We start from the raw sequence: 27431 nt of genomic DNA, 5'->3' as shown, positions 1-27431 counted from the left end.
GCACACCCGGCCCCTAATTAGGCTGATTAAGCCCGAGAGGGATAAGGCTGACCGGAGACAGCAGTGTGACAGAGAGAGAGTTACAGACAGCTGTCCGACACCTGTGTGTGTGTTTGTCTGTTTGGTTAAGTTTATCATTAAACTATAATTTATATTATCAAGCTGGTTCTTGCCTCCTCCTTTCCACTGAACTGTGTCACAGTGTGTGATTATTATATTTATATATTTTTTCTTTTTTTCTTAGGGATATTTGTTGAGGGTCAGGGTGGGGTTGAGGATTGGGAGGGGAAAAGGGAATAATGGGGGTTATAGTTCTAGTTCTATGAATATATATGTTTTGCTTTTCTGTTTCAAATGTAAATCAATAAAAAGTGTTAATCTGGAAAAGTATATGTTAAGATATGTGTGCCACTTCCACAGACACAGAGTACCAGCCATAAAAGGCGACCATCTCTGTATACATTCTTGATTTACCTGTTGACGGCAAACTATTCCCTGCATATCTCAACATCGGAGACACAAACTTTAGAAACACGGTGTAATTTAAGACCCCATGAAACCATAACTGGAGTTTTGTGGCTTTTAGTACATTTTTGGCTGTTTTTATCATCTTCGGGCTATTTTATGTCCCAAGGGGTTGACTTTAATTAAAACGAACAGATTTCAACTTTTTTATTATTGTTAAATGAAGGTCAGATTAAAAACGACATGAAAACTTTTTACCAGGCACATTATTTATATTTGGTAATATTCAAATGACTTTTATGTTCAGATTTTATTACTTTATCTTTGTCCTAGTCAGGGTGTGAATTATACAGTACATTGACATTCACAAGGTCTCAGTTGGGGGGCGGGGGGGGCGGGGTATATTAATAAATACATTTGATAAATAAACTCACCAACCACTTCATAGGAACACCTGTACACCTACTTATTTATGCAATTATCTAATCAGCAAACATGTGGCAGCAGTGCAATGCATACAATCATGCAGATACAGGTCAGGGCCTTCAGTTAATATTCACATCAACCATCAAAATGTGATCTAAGTGATTTCGACCTTGGCATGATTGTTGGTGCCAGACAGGCTGGTTTGAGTATTTCTGTAATTGCTGATCTCCTGGGATTTTCACGCACAACAATCTCTAGAGTTTACTCAGAATGGTGCCAATAAACAAAAAAAATCCAGTGAGCGGCAGTTCTACAGGCGGAAACGCCTTGTTGATGAGAGAGGTCAACTGAGAATGGCCAGACTGGTTCGAGCTGACAGAAAGTCTACGGTAACTCAGAAAACCACTCTGTGCAATTGTAGTGAGCAGAATAGCATCTCAGATTGCAAAACATGTTAAACCTTGAGGCGAATGGGCAACAACAGTAGAAGACCACGTCAGGTTCCACTTCTCTCAGCAAAGAACAGAGAGCTAAGGCAAAGGCTGTTGGAAAAATTTGAAAAATTAGTGAGTGTGAAATTTTTTTTAAGGAGACTTTACTTACTAGAAATCCACAGTGCTAAAAGTGCATGAAGTTGAAGAAACACACTTCTATTACCTTAGCCATCTTTATGCTAGTGTACTCCTTAAAGTTGACAAAGTCAACCTTTAGCAGATATACACATTTTAAACCCTTCATGAAACTGGACCAAAATATTGATGACCCATACTACACTCCAATAATATTCTCTCTAGAATAAGAATGCCCTTCCCCTTAATACCTATTTATTTGATACTGTATGTAGGGACATAGTTCCAATAGGAAACATGTCAAAAAGAAAAGAAAACTGAGCTCATCAAACAATTTCACGGGGTCTTTAAATGAACAATCTGTACTGTCTTACAAAATGTGCTGCCTAAAGAAAAATCATTTTGGGGGGAACAGAGACAGAGGGAAAGGCAAAGAGTTGATTGAACAGCATAAATGAAGGCTATGTTTGCAGTTTGCACCCTCCTTTGGAGACAGAAATAGAAAATAAAGATGTAAGTGTATGTGTGAGAGTTTGTCCAGTTCTATTGGGGTTACTGCTGTTGCGGATCATGTTAAAACGATGATCCCTGTGGGCCTGATTTAGTGTATGAGAGAGCCCATTCATTCACACCAAAGCTTGATACACATGAATGAACTGACAGTAGACCTTAATAACAACCGGTGCTCTCTGCCAAAGCACACACAGGGCTGCATATGACTGAAATTCTTTAAAGCCCTACTGCCGATTATGGTTTGGCCACTGGGTTAGACACACTTGTGAGTATGGGCAAGTATTTTGAATTCCCCTTCCGATGAATTAAAGCAGTAAAAGCTAACCTAAACTCGTTTAACTTCGCCTAGACTTCATATTACAGAAGCTAACATAATCCAACATAATGTAGCCTAATTAAGCTTAAACGCTTCTGAATGTTTGCAGCTATTTCATACTTTCCGAAAAGACACATCAGAGGCTTTAATCAGAATGATGAGATGTGGCTTCTTGTTCACATATGGCTAATGCCAAAGATGAAACTTTATAGCATCTCCTCCATTCACAGTCTGCCAAACCACAGAAAACAAAATGCCACATGCCCTCTCCACCAATCACACACATCCAAACCACACGGAACAAACACACCATGCTGTCTCCACCAATTATATGAGCCAAACCATAGGCTCTGAGACAGGTATACAGAGGCAGCCAATCTGTGAGTATCTGTTTGATAATTAATCTAAACAGTTGGTTTAAAAGGATTATAAAACCCTCTGCGATCAGTATCTCATTCCCTTTTAAAATATATGTGAGGTGAATTAACTGGGTCAAACAAAAAGGAATCAATCCACCCAAACATAAATCCACATATTAATTTGTCATCCACCTATCAAGTAATCCTTCTGCAGTCCGTTCATTCATTTATCCATTCATCAATCCATCCCAATTATCTTTCCATTTCTCTCTATTTATATCCTTCTATACATCAGGGATGGATCAGGAGGTTCGACAACAAAACATTCTGAGATATACTAGCCCCGTGGTTCTTAACCGTGGTTCTTTTCTGAGGCCAAATAAGGGGCCTCAGAAAACTTCCAAGGAAGCCCTAAGATGTCTCAAATTGATTACAAATTAGTTATATTATGCCGTCTCAAAACTCAGCTGACTTACTTTTTTCTGCAGAATACAAACAAAGATATTTTGATAGAGATATGATGTGAATATATCCATACAATGCAATTCAATAGTCCCCAACACTTCCAAGCTCAAAAAAGGACATAAAGACTGCCATAATGGTAATCCATAAAACTCCAGTGGTTTAATCCATGTCTTCTGAAGTGATATGATCAGTTTTTGATGACAACAGACCAAAATGCAACTCTTTTTTAAAATATTGACATCTGCAGTCTCATAAGCACAATCCTGATTTGAAGCTCGATTACACTTGCGTTTGACACATGCACACACCTGTATGGCACATGTGCATCATATTGCTTCAGAAGACAGAGATTAAACCACTTAAGTCATATAGATTACCTTTATGCTGCCTTTATGTCCTTTTTGGTGCTTGTAAGCATTGACTTGCATTGTATGGAAATATTTACATAATATTTTCATCAATATATCTTTGTGTGTGTTCTGCAGAAGAAAGAAAAGTCATAAGGGTGAGTAAATGATGAGAGAATTATCATTTTTGGGTTAACTATTTCTGTAACGTTATTATTTCGTTAGTCGACCTCACTAATCAATCAGATGGCTTGTGGACGACAAGTAATTTAGTGAAAGTGAATACTTTATCCATCTGTAGTTCTATCTTTAGATTATTTTTTAATTTTTTGTTTTAGTTTTAATATTTTTAGTAGTGGTGCTTTAAAGAGGATAAATTCAGAGACACAACTTTTTGGAAAGGGGAGTAGGTCTACGTTTTATCATAGTTCCTGTGCAATGAAGTTACAGATACTTTTAAACTGTTAATCTATATGCATATGCTGACATATGTCTATGGCTGTTGTGTTGCATTTTGCACTGTTTTTAACAGCACCTTCTACCATGAGTTTTGTGTTTTAAAGCTTTAGTTAAAAACTTTTAAATTGCTCAGTACCCCTGGGTTGTCCTCTATTCCTCTATGCTCCATCCAGAAAGTGTCCTATGTGAACATCCCATAAGAACAATGTGTCTGATGGCACTAAATCAGTCTAACAATTAATAATACAAATATATAGATTTGCATATGCCTACTATTCAAACAACCATCCATCAATCATTCCTCTATCCATCCATCTGTTTACCCTGGAAGGCTGTGGCATGTTCAGAAATTAGAAATTTCAGCTCAAAGCTGTATGATCTGATGTTCTGGGTAGTGTCTCTCAGGACTGCTGCTCTGTAGCTCTCCTCCATTTTTCGCGTACAGCATGATGGCCCAGTGTATTTACATACCGAGAGGTCCACATCTGAAAGAGAGACAGAGAGAAAGATATAGCATTCTTTAGACACTTTGTATCACATCATTATGGATATACACTACCGGTCAAAAATTTTGAAACACTTGACTGAAATGTTTCTCATGATCTTAAAAATCTTTTGATCTGAAGGCGTATACTTAAATGTTTGAAATTAGTTTTGTAGACAAAAATATAATTGTGCCACCATATTAATTTATTTAATTATAAAACTAAAATGTAATAAAAATAAAACTTTTTTTTTTAATTGACGACTTGGACCATATAATAAAGAAAAGCAGCCAATAAATGCCCAACATAGATGGGAACTCCTTCAATACTGTTTAAAAATCATCCCAGGGTGATACCTCAAGGAGTTGGTTGAGAAAATGTCAAGAGTACATGTCTGCAAATTCTAGGCAAAGGGTGACTACTTTGAAGATGCTAAAATATAACATAGTTTTGATTTATTTTGGATTTTGTTTAGTCACAACATAATTTCCATAGTTCCATTTATGTTATTCCATAGTTTTGATGACTTTACTATTATTCTAAAATATGAAAAAATTATTATAATAAAGAATAAGTGTTTCAAAACTTTTGACCGGTAGTGTATATATTTGAATTCTACAGACTATCTTGGGATACTGTAACACTGACCTAAACACACGCATACACACAGACCCTGCACCAACAACACCAATGAGTCAAACACACCCTCAATGTGATTATGCTACAGTAGCTACCATTTATAGTGGTTGTAGTATTGAGCGTGTAATTGTCTCTCATGAACTGGCAATATCTGGCCGGTGAGAGGATGATTCAATGAAACCTGACACTCCAAAAGCTTTCTCTTTCATTCGCTCATCATGTCTGCAATTTAATTTCCAGAATGCACCAGGAATGCACGCAAAGATTTAAGTCAGTTAAAGCTGCATTGTACCTCAAATTCCCACCATCCTAGGCCTTATGTAGGCATGCAAACTATGTTTGGCGGATATTACTACATTCAAAATAGTTTGTAAAGTTGTATTTTAACTTGCAAGTGGAATAGGGTACAATGAGGCTAAAGGCCCCCCAAGGTAAAAAACACTTTTTATCTTATTTTCTCCCAAAACACTAAAAAGCAACACAAACTACCATGGTAATTTCCTTAACACCTGTTTGTCACAATGCTCTGCAAAATATTCCTGATCCATGAGATCATTGCATGCAATGTCTAAAGTTTGATTTTGAGGCAATTTGATTTAATATTTAATACTTTTTCTAAATGTGGCAAATTTATGTAGCTAATGAGAATCATTGAAATTATCGCATTTATTTTTAGACCAAATACTTTTTTATTACTTTCAGTTTTGTTCAAGGTGATTAAATCCAGTTGATTTTGGGTGGGAACAGACCAAAATATAACTCCTTTTCACTGTACATCTTGACAGCATTCTCCTTGGCAATCATGATTTCAATGATGATTTCAAGTGTAATCGAGCTTGAAATCATAATCGTGCCAAGAGACTGCAATGTAAAGATGTACAGTGAAAAAGGAGTTATATTTTGGTCTGTTCTCACCCAAAACCAACTGGATCGCTTCAGAAGACACAGATTAAACCACTGGAGTCTGATGGATTATGTTTATGCTGACTTTATCTGCTTTTTGGAGTTTCAAAAGGCCTGATTGTATTTTATGGACCTACAGAGCTGAGATATTCTTCTAAAAATCTTGGTTTGTGTTCAGCAGAAGAAAGTCATACACATCTGGGATGGCATGAGGGCGAGTAAATGATGAGAGAATTTTTATTTTTGGGTGAACTATTCCTAGTTCAAGAAAAGCACCACTGCATGGTAGAACGTATTCAAAGCTAATTTGCTCTCAGAGTAAGGGTACAAAATGAACTTTTGTCACACCGATTTCAGGAACATGTTGTACTGTATGTCAAATATCTTCTAACAAATATAAAAACTATCCAGTCCAACCAAAAATAAACACCAATCCAAACTAACCTAAACCTAAATGATGTGCATATATTTGTTTAAGAGTGTTCCGCATCATCAATAGGAGTTAAATTGGGATTTTGGAGGATCTGACCTGATGACTTGGGCAAAATAAGAAAATGGCAAATTACATTTTGTTTATTTAAGCAAGTACACTCATTAAATAATGCAAACATTCTGTTTAAATTGTGAATAATTATAAACTTAAGAGAGGTAAGAAAGACAGAGGGTGAAAGAGAGATACTGCACACACAGAGAAACAGAAAGAGAGAGCGAGATATACAGACTGGGCCATCTGCCCATGATCACTGATGTTCGGCCTGTGAGGAAGCTTCAATCCATTTCCATGCTGTACAGACGTCCTCATTGCACTTTAGAGACACTAGGTCACTACTGCGACTCATGGGACATTTATGAAGAACTATCTGGGATTGGATTTCACTGGTTATGCAGGCAGGCAGACCTTTTCTACACCAGGAACTGATTCAGGTCATCAAATACAAGTGAAAACCACAAGCACCTGCTCTCCAGGATGGCATAAATAACACTGATCAAGTTTTAAAGATACACATACAGGTACACGTGAAGCAGTCACAAGACAAATGCTGACAATAACATTATGTGTCTGACTGCTTTAGTGATGACAGAAACACAGAACACACTGACCTTTCAGTCAATTAAATAAACAATATTAGGGTGTTTATTCGACTTCTCGCTTTTACTACTGTGAACATCTAGAGTTAAGTCTTGTTAAAACATTATTCACACTGTCGTGTCACTAGTTTATTTGTCCACTATAAAATGTCCAATATTGTATGTATAAGCATGACAAGAGATTTGTCTTTTTTCTGGAAGTCATTAAATTCCCATCACAGTGTCATTTCCAGTATATCTCAAATTCTGCGTTGTGTTTAATGTAATTCTGTGGTGGAAATGAAGGTGATGGAAATTACATTTGTTTACTCTCCAGCTCACGAAAAACGTCTGTCCATCTCTCAGACATGGTCATCTTGTTCATGTTCCACTTAGTGATGCGACGAGTGACAATGTTTTTCGTGTAAGCCCACTAATCAAAGAACATGAAATCAAACTGAGAGGGGGGAATCTGGAGTAGTGTTCGAGGCTGCTCTGAATGTTAATCCACTCTGGGATGTCTCTCAGTAGGGCCCATTCAAGTTTTTCTGTGTTCTCCAATGAGTGGCTCCAATTTTGGAGGTAATCTACCGATGCTGAATAAAGTTTCTCACTGCACAAAAGAAATCATCCACTCGCATGTTACCAGCTGCAACCAGGGCATCCAACTGCTTTTTAATGTCAGAGAGTATGAATGATTCCTCCAGCCTGGCCAACAAGACTTTTCTCAGGTCATGAATGTGTAAAGCCACTTCTGTGGCTGAAATGTGGTCTTGCTCTACTATCTCCAGTGCATGGTTAAAAGTGGCTGTGCATGAGTTCGATGCCAATCCAAAGTTTAGTGCAAGGATCACTGAAAATGTCTCTTAGAAACTTTGGGCATTTTTCTTGAGAAAGAAATTATGCACGCAAACCATTGAAAACGTGTAGTATTCTTTCAAGAGCTGGACCAAGAGAGAGGAAACGTGTGTTACGATGCTGCAGTAATTTCTGATAGTCCAGCTGCACAAACGCGAGTACGTATGGAGCTTTTTTGTTTTATGAACATGCTGCACAATGTCAGTGTGGCCTCCATGGGCGATGGAAAAGCGAGCTCCACAAATCTCACACCTCACTTTAATAGGCTATGTCTGTGACTCCTTTTTTAGAAATGTAAACTCTTTTTGAAGATCCTCTTTAAATGTAAATGTACGCTTCCTTGACATTTTCCAGCCGCAATTTCATCTGTGTACACTTTCAAACTGACTCTTCAATCAGTTCACTAACTGGACGTCTATTGATAGGGGATTTTGATTGGATAGTTTAATCCAATTATGTACTTCAATTAACACAGTGTGATTTTATTGGTTTTACAAGCCATATTCTTGGCTACCTTTGATTAGAATACTCATGTGACTGAGAAAGCCGCATATAGGCGATAGAGAAATTTTAAGTCGGGACACTAGAAAAAGTGTTTAAATACAGGACTGTTGCGGGAAAAACGGGACGTCTGGCCACCCTAATCTGAATATTTTAAACTGTTCATCTCAAGTACTACTGTTAACACTCACACCCTGTCTACACTGGATGTGAGAGTCCGGTGTGTCAAAAGCAAAAGGACCAATTGTAATCAATGATGCCGTCTATCATGGAAGCGTCCATTGCAGCACATCAAATACACTGAAGACACATCCACATCCAATTTCCAATATCATCATGCACTGAAACGCACAATGCCGGAAATGCATCTAAACGGTCAAAGACGCCCATCCAGTTTTCATAAACCAACAATTAAAAATTGCACAGATGGACGAAAGAACATGTCCATATCAAGCAGTAAAAGACGTCTGTCTGTTTAAACACAAAAATAATTTAAAATAGTCCAGATGGGTCCCCTTTGGTGTTCAGGAATAGTTAGGCTATACAGTAGGCCTTGTTTGTCCACTCTTAGTTTCTCTCAGGCTGCGATGATTTTAAGTAGGTGTTAATGTTTTTGAGCTGTACTGATGCTTTTATTGCATTGGGGATTAAGTTTTTAGTTCTGAAACTTACAGTATGTTTTTATAGTAGAAAGACCTCTTATATGTCAAAATATCAAGGAAAATTTGATTCCTCATGGCATGACCCCTTTAAATATAAAAGTAAGCTCTAATTAGTAGTTCAATCCTCCCACATAAACATATCATGGTTAGAATTCATAGTTTCCAAAATACCATAGTTGCAACCAGACAGAGTTAGTACAAACAGATTTGGGAGCTTCTTCAAACAATATATTTCTAACAACTTGTTTAAATTTCTTATATGGTGGCAAATACTAATAACTGCAGTAACAATAACTGTAATAACTGTAAAAACGTAGCCATGTTTTTTTTTTTTTTTTTTTGGCGAACACTAGTTATGGTTACCTTTGGTACATTTTTGGAAGGGATAATAGGAGTCCAAAACATCTGTCTTTCTCCAAGCCTTAATTAAGAGACTACGGAATGAGTTCAGCCCCTAGCATGTGAATTAGGACCACAGTATGTGTCTGTGGTTCTGCCTGAGCAGACACTACCTTAGTCCCCCTCCATTATGGGGTTCAAAATCACCCCAGGTGACAAATAGCATTAGTTTGATTGACCAGATTAAGTCTTTATTCTGTTCTTACTAGCGATATCACATTGACCACCGGTGACCCCTGTGTCATAGTCAAAATTCCCACCTCAGGTCAAGCAGAACAAGGAATGGCTTACTCGTGCATAACTGAAAACATCTCTCTTGAAATAGATCGTCAGCGGGAAATGAAAATGTTATGGTTTATTTAGGTTGAGATTTAAGCAATTTCCAGATGTTTTCGCCCAAAAAGTGCAGACGCAACTTTATAGAAAAGGAAAGTCATTGAAAGTAGATGGCAGTCTAACTGTTGTTAGCTGGGTTAGGCGCCTTGCTGAAGGGAACAATGGTGATAGCTCATGGCTTGTCCCTTACAGAGCTTAAACCAACAACCTTTCAGTTACCAGCCCAGATATGTATTTACTACACCACTAGGCTGCTGTTCAAATATCGATACCACAATACATCGTTATTTCCCTCAGTGGTCTGCGAACAGTTTTGTTCTTTATGTGAGCGCTGCAAATGATCTCAGACAATATCTCAGGAGGTGCTCTGAGTTGAAATCTAGGGCTGGGTAAAAATATAGATTTTCCGATGCATCACAATCTTCATTTGAATGATCTCGATATCAATTCTTAAATCCCAAGATCGATCTGTCACTATATGTGGCAACCCTCTATAACGCAAGTAAATCACTCACATGTACAACCAAATCACATGCTATACAACTAAAAATGTCTATGATTAGCCACTGGCTTGTAAATGTTCAGATTTCTCTCACTAGTGATTGAGTAGTACAGTGAAGAAGTTATTAGCACAGAGGTCCTTTCACTGCAGGTTTAATTCGTTCTGTATGTCCAAAGACGAGATCCACGTATCCATATGTCATTGAATAATGTCTCCTTTAATACCCTTTCTGACTTTCATAGTCAGTTGTTGATTAAGAGTAACAAAAAAAGAAACATTGGTCACACTTTATATTAGGTAGCCTTAACTACTATGTACTAACATTAAATACATAGAAGACTATGTATTTACTGTGTAACTACATGTTGTTCTGCAAAATGCCCACATCTGCTGCTACTGACGTTGAGGTACGGGTAGGTTTAGAAGTAAGGGTAGAGCTAGGGTTAGGATTAGGGGTTGGAGATAGGTTTTGGGGTAAGGGTTGGGTTAGGGGTAAACTTAACAATGTAACTACAAATGTAATTAAATGCAAGTACTTTAAATGTAATTGCAATGCAACAACATGTATGTACATAATAAGTACATTGTATCAAATGATTAAGAAGAGAGTTGTTAAGGCCACCTAATATAAAGTGGGTCCGAAACATTTAATTATAATCACACATGGATAAGTTAAAGAAATTACACACGTCTTCCCTTATTATATACGCTTACTGGCTGATGCCAAGTAGGTATGTAGGCTGGAGACTTCCAAATAAGGGGCAGAATCTCCAAAAGAAGGCAGAGTTACTCTAGAAGGGGATGGGGTCACTCCAAAAGGGAGTGTCACTTCCACTCAATGTTTAGGTTAGGGAAAGGGTTAGGTTGGGTGCTCCCTATGTCTTTGCTGGCGGTTTGGAGCTCACGCCCCTTTTTGGAGCTCTGCCTGCAGCTATATCCTTCTCGCTGATGCCGCTAATCTTAAAGAGACAGTATCGCTTAAGCACGTGTTCTACATATTAATGTTAATTATTTTATATGCAAGCAAAATGGACATTGTAACAAAAATTTACCCATATGAATCAATATCGAATCGAGATCAGAATCGTATCGAAAGCTTGTTAATCGGAATCGAATCATATCAGGAAATCTGTATCAATACACAGTCCTATTGAAATCACTTTAAATCCAGCAGTTTGCCTTTTACTGTTCATGGATTGTGAATGGACTATATATTGTATATATGAATCGGATTAAAATGGATGAATAAAATCAAAGTGGCAGGTAAAAATAGTTGAATAAAGTTAGTTTCGTACCCTGCTCTCAACCAAGGTGCGGAAAATACAGAAGATCTGCAGTCACATGCGGATATCACATGCAAAGGTGAGTTAGACTAACTCTATTAAGAAAACGCAAATGTCTTTTCTTAGCACAAAATATTTTGCACTGCCTATAATGTGACTCTTCTTGTGTATTTATAAATGTGGCCTAAAATAGGGCTATATGAGTTCTATTAAATTTACTAATTACAGTTTCTTGTTATGATTATCATAAAACTCTTAATCTGAATAAAAGAACAGTGTGTAGAAGTGAGTTGTGTTTGACCTGTGTTAAGACTCAAGCTTTTTAATTTTAATTTTAATTAATTAATTAATTTTTAATCCTAAAGGCTTTGACTTAACTGTTGCAAAATTTAAAAACATGGTTTGATTTTGAGCCAGAATATTTTAAACAATAGTAAGGGTGGCACAAAACACTTTAAAAGCAAAAAGAGGAAAGGGCCAATAAAAGTAATTTGCTTTTTGGTAACAGAATTATTTATTGTGCTTTTCTTATCTTTATGGACCTTGTTGATCATGATGGCGCCACGGATGGCTGCCTCGGTGTGGAGCGCTCCTATTGTTTTGTTGTTTTTGTTTGTTTGTCCTGTGTTTAGTAATCTTTTTCCAGTCAGTTTTACCAGAGACGAACTGCTGAACATTCAACAGCATATACCAGTCAATCTTTTCCCGGATTTTGAATATTCAGACGTTTTGCTGGACATTTTAGTTGGAGGCGCGGCAGTGTTATTCAAGAGACACAGGCGAGGGATACGAGCAGGTGCTCTGGTCAAGCTCAGTCGGCGCGGCTTTCGAACAGGGCTGCCGAGCATTCATCTAGCGAATCTCCTCTCTCTTCCTAACAAAACGGACGAACTACATCTCCTCACCTGCACAAACAAGGACTTTTCAACCTCTGGTGCCTTGTGCTTCACAGAAACCTGGCTGAGTGAAGCCATTCGAGACAGCGCGTTACATCTGCCAGGCTTTCAGCTGTTCAGAGCGGATCACATCGTGGAGTTAACGGGGAAAACGAAAGGCAGTGGAAAATGCTTTTACATCAATGAAAGTTGGTGTACAGATGTAACAACATTAAAGAAGATGTGCTGTCCTAATTTGGAAGCACTTTTTATTAACTGTAAGCCTTTCTACTCGCCACGGGAGTTTTCCTTGTTTATTCTGGTGTGTTTACATCGCACCAAACGCGTGTTTGAATGCCGCGCTGCAACAGCTAGCTGATCAAATCACAGACATGGAACAACAATACCCTGACTCAGTTATTATTATTCTTGGGGATTTTAACAAAGCAAACCTCACATGTGAACTGCCCAAATACAAACAGCACATTACATGCCCAACCAGAGACAGAAATATACTGGATCATTGCTACACAACAATAAAGGATGCATATCGCTCTGTCCCTAGAGCAGCTTTGGAACTATCTTTTTCCAACCTACAGACAGAAATTAAAATCTGCTATGCCTGTAGTAAGGACTGTAAAGAGATGGACCAATGAAGCAGAGCTGGAACTACAAGCCTGCTATGACTGCACTGATTGGAGTGTTTTTGAAGCTGCAGACACCAATCTGGATGAGCTCACAGATACTGTAACATCATATATCAGTTTCTGTGAGGATATGTGCATTCCTACTAGGACTTATTTAACATTTAACAATGACAAACCATGGTTTACAGCAGAACTCAAGCAGCTTCATCAGGCCAAAGAGGATGGTTACAGAGTTGGGGATAAAGTCTTGTACAATCAGGCCAGGAACACACTGAATAAGGAAATCCGAGTGGCTAAAAGAAGATACTCTGAGAATCTGAAAAACAAGTTTTCAGCTAACAACCCTGCAACAGTGTGGAGTGGCATGAAACAATTTACGAATTACAGGACTCCTGCCCCTGACCCTGTGGTGGACCAATTACTGGCTGACGACCTGAATGTGTTTTACTGTAGATTTGAAAGGCCCAATCTCACACCCCACACCCGCTCTGACCTTCACTTCACACAAACACCAACACCACCTGCAACCCCCCTCCTCCCCCCTCCTGCTACTCAACCTGCACTTAAGATCCGTGAAGATGATGTGTGTCATGTCTTTCGAAAAAAAAGGATAAGGAAAGCACAGGTCCCAGATGGCATTTCACCTGCATGTCTTAGATCCTGTGTTAACCAGCTGGCCCCCATCTTCACACAGATCTTCAATAGATCACTGGAGCAGTGTGAAGTCCCATGCTGCTTCAAATGTTCCACTATCACCCCCATCCCAAAGAAACCAAAAATCACAGGACTTAATGACTACAGACATGTCGCCCTGACATTCTGTGGTCATGAAGTAATTTGAGAGACTGGTGTTGGCCCACCTGAAGGACATCACTGGACCCTTTCTAGATCCCCTTCAATTTGCTTATCGAGCAAACAGGTCTGTGGATGATGCAGTCAACATGGGATTGCATCATATCCTGCAACATCTGGACAGATCAGGGACATATGCAAGGATCCTTTCTGTGGACGTCAGTTTGGCTTTCAACACCATCATCCCAGCTATTATCCGGACTAAATTACACCAACTCTCTGTTCCCATGTCTATCTGTCAGTGGATTACCAGCTTTCTGACAGACAGGCAGCAGCTTGTGAGACAGGGTAAATTCACTTCCAGCACCTGTACAGTCAGCACTGGTGCCCCCCAGGGATGTGTGCTCTCCCCACTACTCTTCTCCCTCTACACCAATGACTGCATCACCAAGGACCCCTCTGTCAAGCTCCTGACATTTGCAGACGACACCACTGTCATCGGCCTCATCAGAGATGACGATGAGTCTGCATACAGAAGGGAGGTTAAACAGCTGGCTGTCTGGTGCAGTCAAAACAACCTTGAGCTGAACACGCTAAAAACGGTGGAGATGATTGTGGACTTTAGGAGGAACCCCCCAACACTGTCCCCCCTCACCATTCTAAACAGCACTGTGGCAGCAGTGGAGTCATTCAGATTCCTGGGCAATACCATCTCACAGGACCTGAAGTGGGAGACCCACATTGACTGCGAAAAAGACCCAGCAGAGGTTGTACTTCCTTCGCCAGTTGAGGAAGTTCAACCTGCCACACGTGCTGCTGATACAGTTCTACTCAGCAGTCATTGAGTCTGTCCTCTGCACTTCTATAACTGTCTGGTTTGGTTCAGCTATGAAATTGGATATCAGAAGATTACAGAGGACTTCTTGAAGCCCTCCATTCAACAACTATACACTTCCAGAGTGAGGAAAAAGGCAGGAAAAATCACTCTGTACCCCACTCACCCTGCCCACTACCTTTTTGAACTGTTGCCTTCTGGCCGACGCTTCAGAGCTCTGATGTATATGTGTATATATGTGTATGTGTATGTATATATATGTATGTGTGTATGTATATGTATGTATATATATATATATATATATATATATATATATATATATATATTATATATATATATATATAGTCTATTGTGTATTCTATATATACTTTTTTCTTTCAATTTTTATCTATTTTTTTATTCAATTTTAATAATTTTTTGAAAGTCTTGTTGCTGTTTTGTATTGTTGTGTACTGGAAGCTCCTGTCACCAAGACAAATTCCTTGTATGTGTAAGCATACTTGGCAATAAAGCTCATTCTGATTCAGATTCGGATTGTGTTTTAAATGGCGCAAAATTATTTGGCAGAAACTATAACTGTTATACTAAATTATGCTCAGGAGAAATTCAGTTTAAAATTAACACATTTAGCGATGCATTTCATATATGGCCTTTGTATTGTGATGTGTATCATATCGTGACACTGTTGCTAATACCCAGCCCTATGCGCCACACAAAAACTGTGTCTCAGAAAACACTTTCTTTGGCACACATTTGCAGGGTTTTAGATGCACTAAAAGGACCTTATGCTGAGGGCAGAGAGACTAAAAGGCAGGTGTTAAAGTTAGGCCAAAAGAAGAGTAAATATGAACAGACCATTGGCCTTTCTTCTCATGCCAGAGATTGAGTGCATGAATGGTATGGCTGTTCTGACCCTTTCATCATAAAACAGAATTTAACTCAAAGACCCCATCAAAACGCAATTGATGTTTCACACAAACATTTACAGTATACATGTGCGGTAGTGAATATTCAGCAGTGGGATTGGTTACAGTTCTGTGGCTTTTCTATATACATTCCAGTCACATTCAGTCAATGGAGAAAAATTGTTCAATGCAAAAGCAAATATAAAAAAATAAATAAATAAATAAATAAATACAAATAATTTCATAAAATAAAAAATAAAAATAAATAAATGCAAAACAAAATAAAAAGCAAAATAAAACAAATTAAGGAAATCCTTGTGTATTCCGTGGATCTCATCAAATTTATAAAACAATAGTTATTTGAGGAGTCAAAAATAATTGGTTTCTGCACATAGTGGCTATCATTAAATAGCCTATATATTTAGTTACTGATAAAATAATGTGGTAGCCATCGAGGTGAGTCAAGATAGTCAGACTGACTATGGCTCACAAAAAGCAGTGGTTGTGTGTCTTTGTGATTGGAATAATCTTCATTTTTTGCTGTAACTGACAACATCCTTTCTACTGCCTCAGCACACATACCACCATATAGATGCTTGACTGCCAGGCACAGATAGAGGCTGTAACTTTTCAAATAAGCAGTAGACAAGCAACTTTGTTCCATTAATTTAACTAAAGCACTTTTAAAGCAATTGAATGGCTGAGGATCCAATATTGATTAATTAGGACTCTACAAGCAGGATTTAATGGTGTGGAGTGTAGATGATATGGTGTTCTTAAAAATATTTTATTGTTTTAATACCAAGGTCGCTTTGCCTGCTTCATTACATTAAACGAGTCATAAACTACCCTTCCCTTTTTTTAAAGATTGTGGAGTGGTAATTGTGGGTTTTATTTGCGTGCTGTCAGTGTTATTTTACAGGCCAATACACTAAAGGAATTATGCAAATCAGGTAATGAAGAAAATATGCCCATAAATGTAGTGCTGAATGAAATTTTGCATGGCACAATTCCCTATCTTGTGGATATGTTGTGGATGATGCAGCAGACTCCAGCAATCTGCAAACTTTACTGGGACTGCATAGTATCCCTCCAATCCTGTGATGCAGGCAACTTAATCGGCTCTTTTAAATGCTGAAAGTGTGCTCGACCTCACTGAGTGTCTGGATATATGCCTTGTATTAAAGTTCTTCTCCATCAATAGAGTCAGTGTCCTGAAATCTCCTGCTCTTTCAAATATACTGTACATGTTGCTCTGTCCTCTCAAAGTCTCATGGAATTAGTTATCAACACAGCCTGGGTTTCAGAGGTCGAAATTCAGAGAGCTGCTTTGCTTGTCATCTGATCTTAAGATGGACATCCAGTCTCATGCCCTCAAATCCTGTCAGCACTTCTGAAAAGGAGTGGACCCAGATTTAAACCAACTACAACTTTCTGCTTGACCTTCTCATAAAGCAACAAACAACTTGCAGAGCTCTGTCCTAGAGAACTAGGTGATGAGGGGTCTTTAGAGAAGCAAGACAATATATAGAATGATAGACAGATAGATAGACAGTCAGAAAGACAGACAGAGAAATTGAATGACAGATAAAAGTATTGATAGAATTATATTATGATAGAAAGATCGATAGAGAGAACGATGCAATGAAAGAGCAATAGAACGCAAGATAAACAGAATAGCAGATAGAATGATATACAGAACAATTAAATGCTAAAGCAATAGAATGATAGAACGATAGACAGAATGACAGACAGACAGAATGATAGTGATAGAACCACAGACAATGATAGAACAGATCGAACAATAGATATACAGAACAATAACGACAGGCAGACAGACAGACAGACAGACAGACAGATAGATGGACAGGACAGACAGACAGAACAAAAGAACGATAAAATAAATAGAATGATAGATAGAATAGACAGAAAGATCTGATAGCAATAAAACAATAGACAGAATGATACAATTATAGATTAACAAAACAATGCAGTGACAGACAGAAAGATAGAATGAGAGAACGACAGACAGAAAGATACAACAATAGAACGATAGTGTGATCGACAGACAGATAGACAGATAGTCAGACAGACAGAGGGACGACGGACAGAAAGACAGACAGACAGATAGAACAACAGAACGATAAAATAAATAGAACAATAGACAGAAAGATAGAACTATAAAATTATCGATAAACGGAATGATACAGCTAGAGCCAGAATGATACAGACAGACAGACAGACAGATATTCTCAATCTACTCACATATAATGAGGTGTCTTGAGTTTCTGCCTGTCAGTGATAGTGGCTGGAAAACATTCCGACATGTCTGAGATTCCAGACTCTTACTCAAACCCTTTTGTTGTCTATGACTGCTATCTTGCATGCAAGCTGACCTCTGGACTTCAGTCCTGCTGCTTAAAGCCTGTCAGCTGTCACCAAAGGAGGGGACTGCCATTAATGCAGTTAAAAGCATGTACAAATGATATGTCCTACAACTGCACTGCTAAACACTCACCTGATGAGACTGTTCCAAGGTCAACATAAAAGTACAACTTTTATCAAGTATAAATGTCTGCCACTTTCAGATGTTTAGTTTATGGCTGGTTGTAGCTGTCTTGCACTTTAATGGCTGCAGTCTCAGCCTTTTTTACGCCAAGTTGCTGTGAAAAATAAGATTCTGTAGTCCTGTACTTAACTGCTGATCTGAGAACAGCTTTGGTTTCTCTCTGTTTTTGGCTCAGTATAGTGCTTTTGATGATAATGAACTTATCCTGGAGCTGTGTGAGCATTTTTTCTCAAACCTGGCACAGTCAGGCATTGCTGCAGGGACCATAAGGTATGCTGTGTGATTGCAATGGGCTTGCAGGTATAATGGTTGTCAACTGGCACCTTTTCACTGCATTCTGATTTGGGCCAAAGTCTTTTCAAAGCAAGTCAGTCTACTCTGTGGTTATCTTTGTAATGCTCCAAGGCAGCTATTTTCTATGAATACAAGTGGACAAAGTACAGCTCCTATCTACATGAATGAGGAATGGCCATAATTTCCAAAACTGTTGGTTCATATTATGATCAAATAACATATTTCAAATCATCAGTAATGTCTGACAACAACTGTATTATAAATTGTGCTCTTTTAGCTCAGCTCGTGCTAAAAAAAAAAAAAAAAAAAAAATATTTTAGGCTGGTCCTGCTAATGCGCATGTATGCTCTCGAGTTAAATGACGATATCTGTATCTAAAATGTGATTGGCTCTTTTGGCGGGACTCACTTTTCAATACCTGCCATATTGGGTGTTCCAATTTCTCCAATTAATTTTAATACAAGTGGTCCATCTCGGGCTAAACAGTCTCTGCTTGGGCTCTGTTATAATAGTCGAGTTGTTTGACGTTTGGTCAGGGAGGTGCTCTCTTTTTCATATACAAATAGCCATGTGCATTGACAAATTTTCACACATCTATAACGGATCTCTATTCTGCAGATATACACATGCTTTCATCACTTCTCAGTACACTTCATCTGAAAGCTTTATTGTTTCTAGATTCTTCTCATGAAAGAAACTGGTTTGGAAACAAGACAATTCCATTCCAATTCCAGTCTTTCTCCAATGAAAGCATTCTCAAACTTGTTAAATCCACTTCTCTAACTTTAAACTTTTATTTTGCTAACCATCAGCATTCAGACATATAAACGGGAGAAATCATTGCTGAGGACACGACACATACTCAGAGACCAGGCCGATTCAAAACTCTTATGAATTTCTTATGCAAAACGAAATCCTAAGAACTGAGCACAATGATTACTAAAGCTCCAACAAAGTTAAGCCAGAAAACAAAAAACCTGTGCTTCACAGGCATTTATTCAGGTGTGGAGGGTCCAAAAGAAAAAAACAGAAAAAGCACTTGTGTCATGACAATCTTCGGCCCATTACAGCAAACTTTGCCTTCCACTTTTGTTGCTCTCCAAGGCTGTCATAGTGTACGGTTGTGCCTGCAGCTTAACCAGAAATATACCTCTCAGCCAAAGAACAGGGGCCAGTTGCACCAGCTTTTAGGCTGGTCCAGCTAATGCGCATGTATGCTCTCGAGTTAAATGACAGGCAATATCTGTATCTAAAATGTGACTGGCTCTTTTGGCGGGACTTACTTTTCAACACCTGCCATATTGGGTGTTCCAATTTCTCCAATTCATTTTCAATACGTTACAACTTAGCCTAGGTGTAAATGGGCACTAAGTCACAATTTACGCACAACTAAATATGTGAGCGTTGCACCATTAAACTTAGGTAGGATGTAACCCTACATATAAACTAAATATTTACAGAAGCCTCCGACCAGGAGTAACGGATGGAATAAAAAAGCAGACTCATTTAATGACATCAATGAGCTCATGTTTTGCATGACAGGCATCAATCATTTCAACATATATGACGATGTTGGCATTTACACTCGTTTACATTTACGAGAGAGAGAAAAAAAAAATCGTACTTTATGGCTCTTCAGCATGAAACCGATCTAAAGATGCGCCCGGCGTCAAGTTTCAACACATTCAAAATATTTATAGGATATTAAAATGAAAAACAATTCTATTTTCCCAGCCTGTTGTATTAGTATTTATTTATCACCCCTTATTTATTTTAGATACAGTTCCTATTTATTGTTATTTAGACAGGGCAAATGTCCTATTTAACAAATGTAGCTACTTTTATTACGTATTGTATTTTAATGGGGATATAATTTATTACAGCTGACAGTTACATGAGCAAACAAGGTTTGATTATCAACCGTAACAAGATCAAACTGAAATTCACGGCTGTTTAACACTTCTGTGTACAAATTTGAATGCTGCTAATTGGATCAATACAGGTAAACGTCATATTATGCGACTATGCATTACTTTATGGAGCGCTTACTACATACTAGTTAAGTCTTGCCTTAAGAACAGGTGGTGCAACCAAATTAAGCATTGAATTAGTTACAAACTAACTAGTAGTTACTAAGCCCTTAGTGTGAACTTTACGTCCTAACTTACGAGAGAACTTACGCACAGCTGATGCAACCCTACCCAGGTGTTTCACCACTCACCTTGACTGAAAATAACAATGTGGTAGTAAACTACTAAAAATAATATTGCGGGTTCAATACAAGTTAAGCTCAGTCAGCAGCATGTGTGGCAATATGTTGATTACCACAAAAAAAATCTATTTCAACTCATCCCTCCTTTTCTTTAAAAAAGTAAAAATCAAAATTACAGTGAGGCACTTAAAATGGAAGTGAATGGGGCCAATTGTTGGAGGGTTTAAAGGCAGAAATGTGAAGCTTTAATTAATTGTTGTTTAAACTTGTGTATAATTTGAGCTGTATGGTTGTTTAATTCATTGTTTTAGGGTTTAAGGCTTTATGTCGTCATGGCAAAATTGGATAAATCTTTACACAGAAAAGGTTAGTAAGTGCTTTTATCACACTAAACTCATGTTAACATGCATATTGTTTACTTTTAAAACAGTGAGTATTGAACCTATTCACTTTCACTAGTAGCTTTCACACATAAAGCCTTTTCCAGAAAATGAACTGCAACTGTCAGTTTAGAGGTCCTGTGTAAACACAGAGATGTTGGAAAATACTTAAAAATTTTTGCACTGTCTATTTCCCTATATGAGAAGTTGTAACAGTACCTAAAACGATTTGATGCTGTATGCTAACAGAATTGTAAGATTAACGGTTTGTGCATTTACGAGGTCAGGACGTGCTGAATGTAACCTTGTAGTCCCGCTGCCCTTGTGGCCCCACCTGCCGGCAGGCTTTTCCCCGCCCTTCTAGGGCTGGGGAGGGGGGCGAGGGGAGAAAAAAAAAAAAAGGACAGGGAAAGGGCAAAACGGAGTGACAGCGAGAGAAAGAGAGGAGAGAGAGGAATAACCTGGTTCGCCGGCGCCCAGATATGCTGTCGCCGGGCCCTCAGCCACTCAAAGTGGAGAAAACATTTAACGCCACTCACCTTCAACACGCAGTCTCCGCTCTCAACCCAAGACCGCACCCAAATGCGCTCGGCCCATTTCTTTTGAGACTCAGAACAGCACTAAATGGGGCCGTGTGATTCCACATGAATTTGTAATCGAATCGACTTGACAGCCAGAGTTATCACCATTCTGAGTAAACTCTAGAGACTGTAAATCCCTGAAAATCCCAGGAGATCAGTTACAGAAATACTCAAACCAGCCTGTCTGGCACCAACAATCATGGCATGGTCGAAATCACTGAGTATACATTTTTCCCCATTCTGATGGTTGATCTGAACATTAACTGAAGCTCCTGACTCATATCTGCTTGATGTTATGCATTGCATTGCTGCCACATGATTGGCTGATTAGATAATCGCATGACCAAATAGGTGTACTGGTGTTCCTAATAAAGTGCTCAGTGAGTGTTTATCTCAGAGTTTAATGGCATTTTGGTGCTGATGTGTGTATGGTGGCGAATTGGAAAAAAAGATGGAAAAAACTTGCATGTGTGAATAGCAGATGTAGTATATTTACCATAAAAGGCAATCCAACAATTTTTTTTAAATGCAATTTACCAGGTTGCGAGTGTGAAAGGGGCTATTGTAAGTGCCTTACTGTAAAGATTTTTTTTTATAACAAATTTTTTTAAAATAAAATAATTTAAATAATTAATTAATTAATTTTATTAATTTTTGTGGTAATCAACATTATGCCACAAAAACTATCGATTGATCTCAACTTGTACTGAACCCGGAATATTCCTTTTAGACTGAGGTGGTCTAGCACATTGGCTGTGTCCAAAACCCTTAAAAATGTTTCCTTAACAGGCACTATATGGAGGTAGGAAGGCATCAAGGTACCTTAAGAGATACCTTTGGACAATGGCGTAGACTTGGTTTGAACACTGAGAGGGATCAAATGTGGGTTGGGGGGGTGTCATAATGTTTCATTACAACACATTACACAATGCATAATAACAGTTCAAATTAATGCACAGATAAATTAAAAAAAGGATATTCAATGTAGGGATGCCGCAGTGAGTTTTTGACGGTTACATTACCATCTGAGAAAATTTGCAGTTAACCGATTTTACAATTATTTGGACATTTTCTTATTATGCAACAGCACTGATGCAAAAAATACATATCATATAACAACTGAATAAACGTCTAAGTGAATGTATTTCTGAGGGATATGTGGATGCCAAGGGAAGCCCTATAATAAGAAAACTGATAAACACACACACATACACACACACAAATAGGAGGTAATAAGAGATGTTCTAATCTAGGGCACACCACCACTTATGCGCATCCCAAACTTAGTCATGTGCTTAAGTGTAACAGAGTGCTTCAAAAGTGCATAAATGTAAGATTATTGTGGGTGCACAACATGTAGTTCACTGCATTAAACAGTTTTTTCTTCTGCATCAGTTTATTAAAGCAATCCGTTGTTCTGTCAGACACCCCAACCTAAAGAATCGGCAACAGACTCTAAATACTGTCCACAACACCTTACAAATAAACCTTTGGACAATGCATAATAACAGGAACATTGCTTACAGCAGGCAATTAAAAGTCCGATCATGACTAAAATTTACATTTATTGATGAATGTGGTGAATTTGTACAGAAGCAATGCTTTAAATAATGAGGACTTTTTAAGATGGAACTTTTCAAAGTTTACTCACTCATAGCACACAAAAGCACCACGCTGTCAGCATGCTTAAACTTTACAAAAAGTGGCATCTTGAATTCATCACTTTAAAATGACCACAGCTAAAAAATATTAAACTTACTAGTTTGTTGTTGGACGACTAGTGGAGCATCCTGTCCCATTGTAGAATGTGTGTCTTTCTTCCAAAAAACTTTTTTAAATGATATATTTAAACATTATATATAATATGTTTGCCATGTGTAAATAAAGCATTTCACGGTTTTTAACCGTGGATTCTAAATTCTTATGGTTAAATTAACTGTGATATTTTTAATCGTGGTTAATAGTAAAACTGTAGAATCCCGTCATCCCTAATTCAGAGCATACTCTTAAATATTTATACACTGTATCATATTAAATATTCAGAAAAAGCATTAGGGTTAATGTTTCAGAAAAAATATACCCTTTCAGAAAATTGCAATTCTTACCTGCTTATCTGAAATGCCTGTCTGCTTTCCTCACCATGAAAAACAACTGATCATTTCTATGCACACCTTTAACATCTTCACTGCCTCCACATATGACTCATGACTCATATGATTGCATGTTTTCTAAATTCATACGAAAGTTTTATGTGTGTTACAGACCTACAGACCGAAATTGCATGTTGTCAGCAACTGACTGTCTTGTGAGTTTTATTCCTGCAGGGGGCGCTTGACCTTTCAAAACAGAATCCTTCATTCATCCACATTTAAATCTAAGAATGCTTTATATCCATTTGGAGACATTTTACACTGGATAGTTATTTTTCTTTTGTGATTAACATTTTTATTGATTCATACAATAAACAAAGAAAAGCAAAACATTTACACAGAATCAACGTTTAACCTTCATCACTACACCTCCCCCTTCCAATCCCCCATCCCACCCTTACTTCCAACAAATATTCCTGTGGTCACACGAGTATATATATATATATATATATATATATATATATATATATATATATACACACACACAAAATATTATATATATATATATATATATATATATATATATATATATATATATATATAAATCACACACATTTATAACTATACCTCTCTCTCCACTGCCCCTCCACAAGAGCCCTCCAAGAACGCTAAATATTTGCCCCATTTCCCAACAAACGCATCCAAGTTCCCCAGTCTTCTAGATGATGCTTCCTTGAAAGCCGCCAACCTCCCCATCTCCGTATACCACTCCTGAAATGGGGGCACTCCAGCTGACTTCCATCCCCTTAAAACGACTTGTCTGGTGATCATAACACTGGTTAGAAGTTTTTTTTTAACGTGTTTATTCCCAATATTGATGACCGAGTCTGGGGCAAAATGAAATTTCAGTGCCCAATACATCACACACAAAACTCTGAACCTTCAACCAAAATTCTTGGATCTTAACACACCACCAAAAAACATGGGTTGTGTCTCCATCTTATGATTGGCATCACCAGCAGGTGGGTGCGACTTTAAGACCAAGCCTATACAATCTAGATAGGGTCCAATAGAATCAATGTAAAATCTTGAATTGCATAAGGCACACCCTTGCATCTCTAGATGCAGATTTGACGTTTTTAAGAATCCTAGCCCACACTCCCTCCTCCAATACCAAGTTTAAATCTTTCTCCCATAATCTCTAGAGAGAAGTTGAAGAAGCTCCGTCCTCCAGACTCTGAATTAGCAGGGAGTAATACACTGATGCCTCATGACCTTTTCCAAATGCCGTAATCACCACTCTCAGAGTATATGCCATTTTAGGGGGGTGTATACTACTCCCAAAAATAGTATAGAGCAGGTGGCACAGCTGTAAATACCTAAAGAACTGAGATCTGGTAATACCAAAAGGTTGAACCAAATTTTCAAAGAATCTCAACACTCCACTCTCATATAGGTCAATGAGTGTATTAACCTCCCTAACAATCCACTCTGACCAGCAGAAAGGGGACTTATTAATACATAATTTAGGGTTCATCCATATGCTTGAGGCAACATTTAAATAAATGTCTGAATTAAACACTCTGGATACTTTTGTCCATACCGAGTGCAAATGCGAGATAATGGGGTGTAACTTCTCCGATTATTTTGACAGAAAGGCTTTGCAATGGCGAATTAGGGGCAATAACTTCCTGTTCAATACAAAACCAGAGAGGGTCTCTCTCAGGTGGAAGTGACCAATGAGCCAAATGTCTGAGACCGAAAGCATAATAATAAAACAAAATCTTGGGTAGGCCTAGCCCACCTTTGTCAATCGGCCTATGCAACTTACTGAAATGTAATCTGGGATGTTTACCATTCCAAATGAAGGACTTCACTATGCTATCAAATTGCTTTAAAACCTTTTTGTTAAAGGGTCAATATTAGCTCTAACTAAATCACACAAATTTGCTGGTAAAAAAATACCCAAATACTTAATGCCCTATTTGGGCCACTGGAAGGTGCCCAGCTGAAAGCTTATACACCACACCTCCCACCACCACCCATGGAAAATCATCCTCCTTTCTTATCATGGCTGCTAATGGTTCCAGGGCAAGACAGAACAATAATGGGGAAAGAGGGCAACCCTGCCAGTTGCCCCTATCCAGAGTAAAATAATCTGAAATGAATCCATTCGTTTGTACCTCCGCTACCGGGTGTCTATAAAGTAACTTAATCCAACCAATAAAAGCATTCCCAAGCCCATACATTTCCAAAATCTTAAAAAGATAATCCCACTCTACCATATCAAATGCCTTTTCGGTGTCAAGAGAGATGGCAGCGACTGGAGTCTGATCATTTGCCACTGACCACATGATATTGATGAAACGCCTAATGTTATCAGAAGAGCTACAGCTCCGAATAAACCCCACCTGATCTATATGTATAAGAGATGTTATAACTTTACTTAATCAGTTAGCCAAAATTTTTTACAATATTTTAACTTCTAGCTGGATTAGGGAGATTGGACGGTAACTCTTACACTCGCTTGGATCTTTGTCCTTTTAAAGAATCAGACTGATCCGGGCTTGCGTCATGGTTGACGGAAGCTTTCCATTCTTTAATGATTCCGTATAAACTTCTAGCAAAAGTGGGGCCAATTCTGTAGCATAAGATCTAAAAACCTCAGCGGCCCCGGAGACTTGCCTGTAGGCAAGGCCTTAATTACCTCGCCAAGCTGCTCCAAGATTATCTAAGAATCAAATGATTTTCTTTGTTCAGCTGTCAGTTTAGGAAGTTCAAATGGTACCACAAAGTTTCTAATATCCTCATCAGTAGACAAAGACATGGAATTATAGAGATCAAGATAGAATTCTTTAAAAGCATTATTAATATCAATGGCTGAGGTAAATATTTCACCACCAGAACATTTCACTGAGGGAATGGTAGAAAAAGACTCTCTCTGTTTTATATATCTAGCCAGATGTTTTCCTGCCTTGTCCCCCAACTCAAAGTATGACTGTCTTGCCCTGAATAGCCAAAATTCCACCTTCCATGACAAAATAGTATTATACAGTATCTGTATTTCATTCGGGTCAATTCTCTGAGGCCATCAGATGACATTCGGTGTTTCAGCACTGTCTCTGCACTTTTAATATTCCCTTCCAACACCACGAGTTCAAGTGCTTTGGATTTTTTGGTGAATGAGGCATACTGGATGATCTGGCCCCTAAGAACTGCCTTAAGAGCCTCCCAAGCCACACCCACAGAGGATACTGAGGACCAGTTGGTCTCCATATAAACATTGATTTCAGCCTTTAACATTTGTTGGAATTCAGGATTTTGCAAAAGGGATACATTAAGGTGCCAACTATATGATTTCCTTTTCTCCATATGTGGCAACACCTCAAAATTCACCAGGGTGTGATCTGAGACTAAAATGTTTCCAACTGAGCAATCAACAACAGATGAAATGAGGGACTTAGATATAAAAAAAAAAAAATTACATCTATTCTAGAGTAAATCTTATGGATTGATGAAAAAAAATTATAGTCCCTCCCAGATGGGTTCAAAAGTCTCCAAATATCTGTAAGACCAAGATTTTTACACATCCTGTGAAGTGTCAATGTTGCTCTAGGGGGCTTACACACTTTTGCTTTTGACTGAGTCCATCAAAAGATTAAAGTCTCCTCCCAATATTATATCATGAGGGGTGCC

The 27431-nt window shown here is 38.1% G+C and overlaps 1 protein-coding gene across 1 annotated transcript in view; it reads right to left on the bottom strand.

Moving 5' to 3' along the window:
- gpc5c (glypican 5c) overlaps positions 1-27431 on the bottom strand; it is a 260885-nt gene that overhangs the window by 225693 nt on the left and 7761 nt on the right. The window contains exon 2 of the mRNA XM_051701629.1: positions 4243-4404. Coding sequence (XP_051557589.1) covers positions 4243-4404 — 162 coding nt within the window. The remainder of the gene's footprint in view (positions 1-4242; positions 4405-27431) is intronic.

Source organism: Myxocyprinus asiaticus, chromosome 6, assembly GCF_019703515.2.
Source record: "Myxocyprinus asiaticus isolate MX2 ecotype Aquarium Trade chromosome 6, UBuf_Myxa_2, whole genome shotgun sequence".
NCBI classification, from domain to species: Eukaryota; Metazoa; Chordata; class Actinopteri; order Cypriniformes; family Catostomidae; genus Myxocyprinus; species Myxocyprinus asiaticus.
This window is presented reverse-complemented; position numbering and strand designations above follow the sequence as displayed.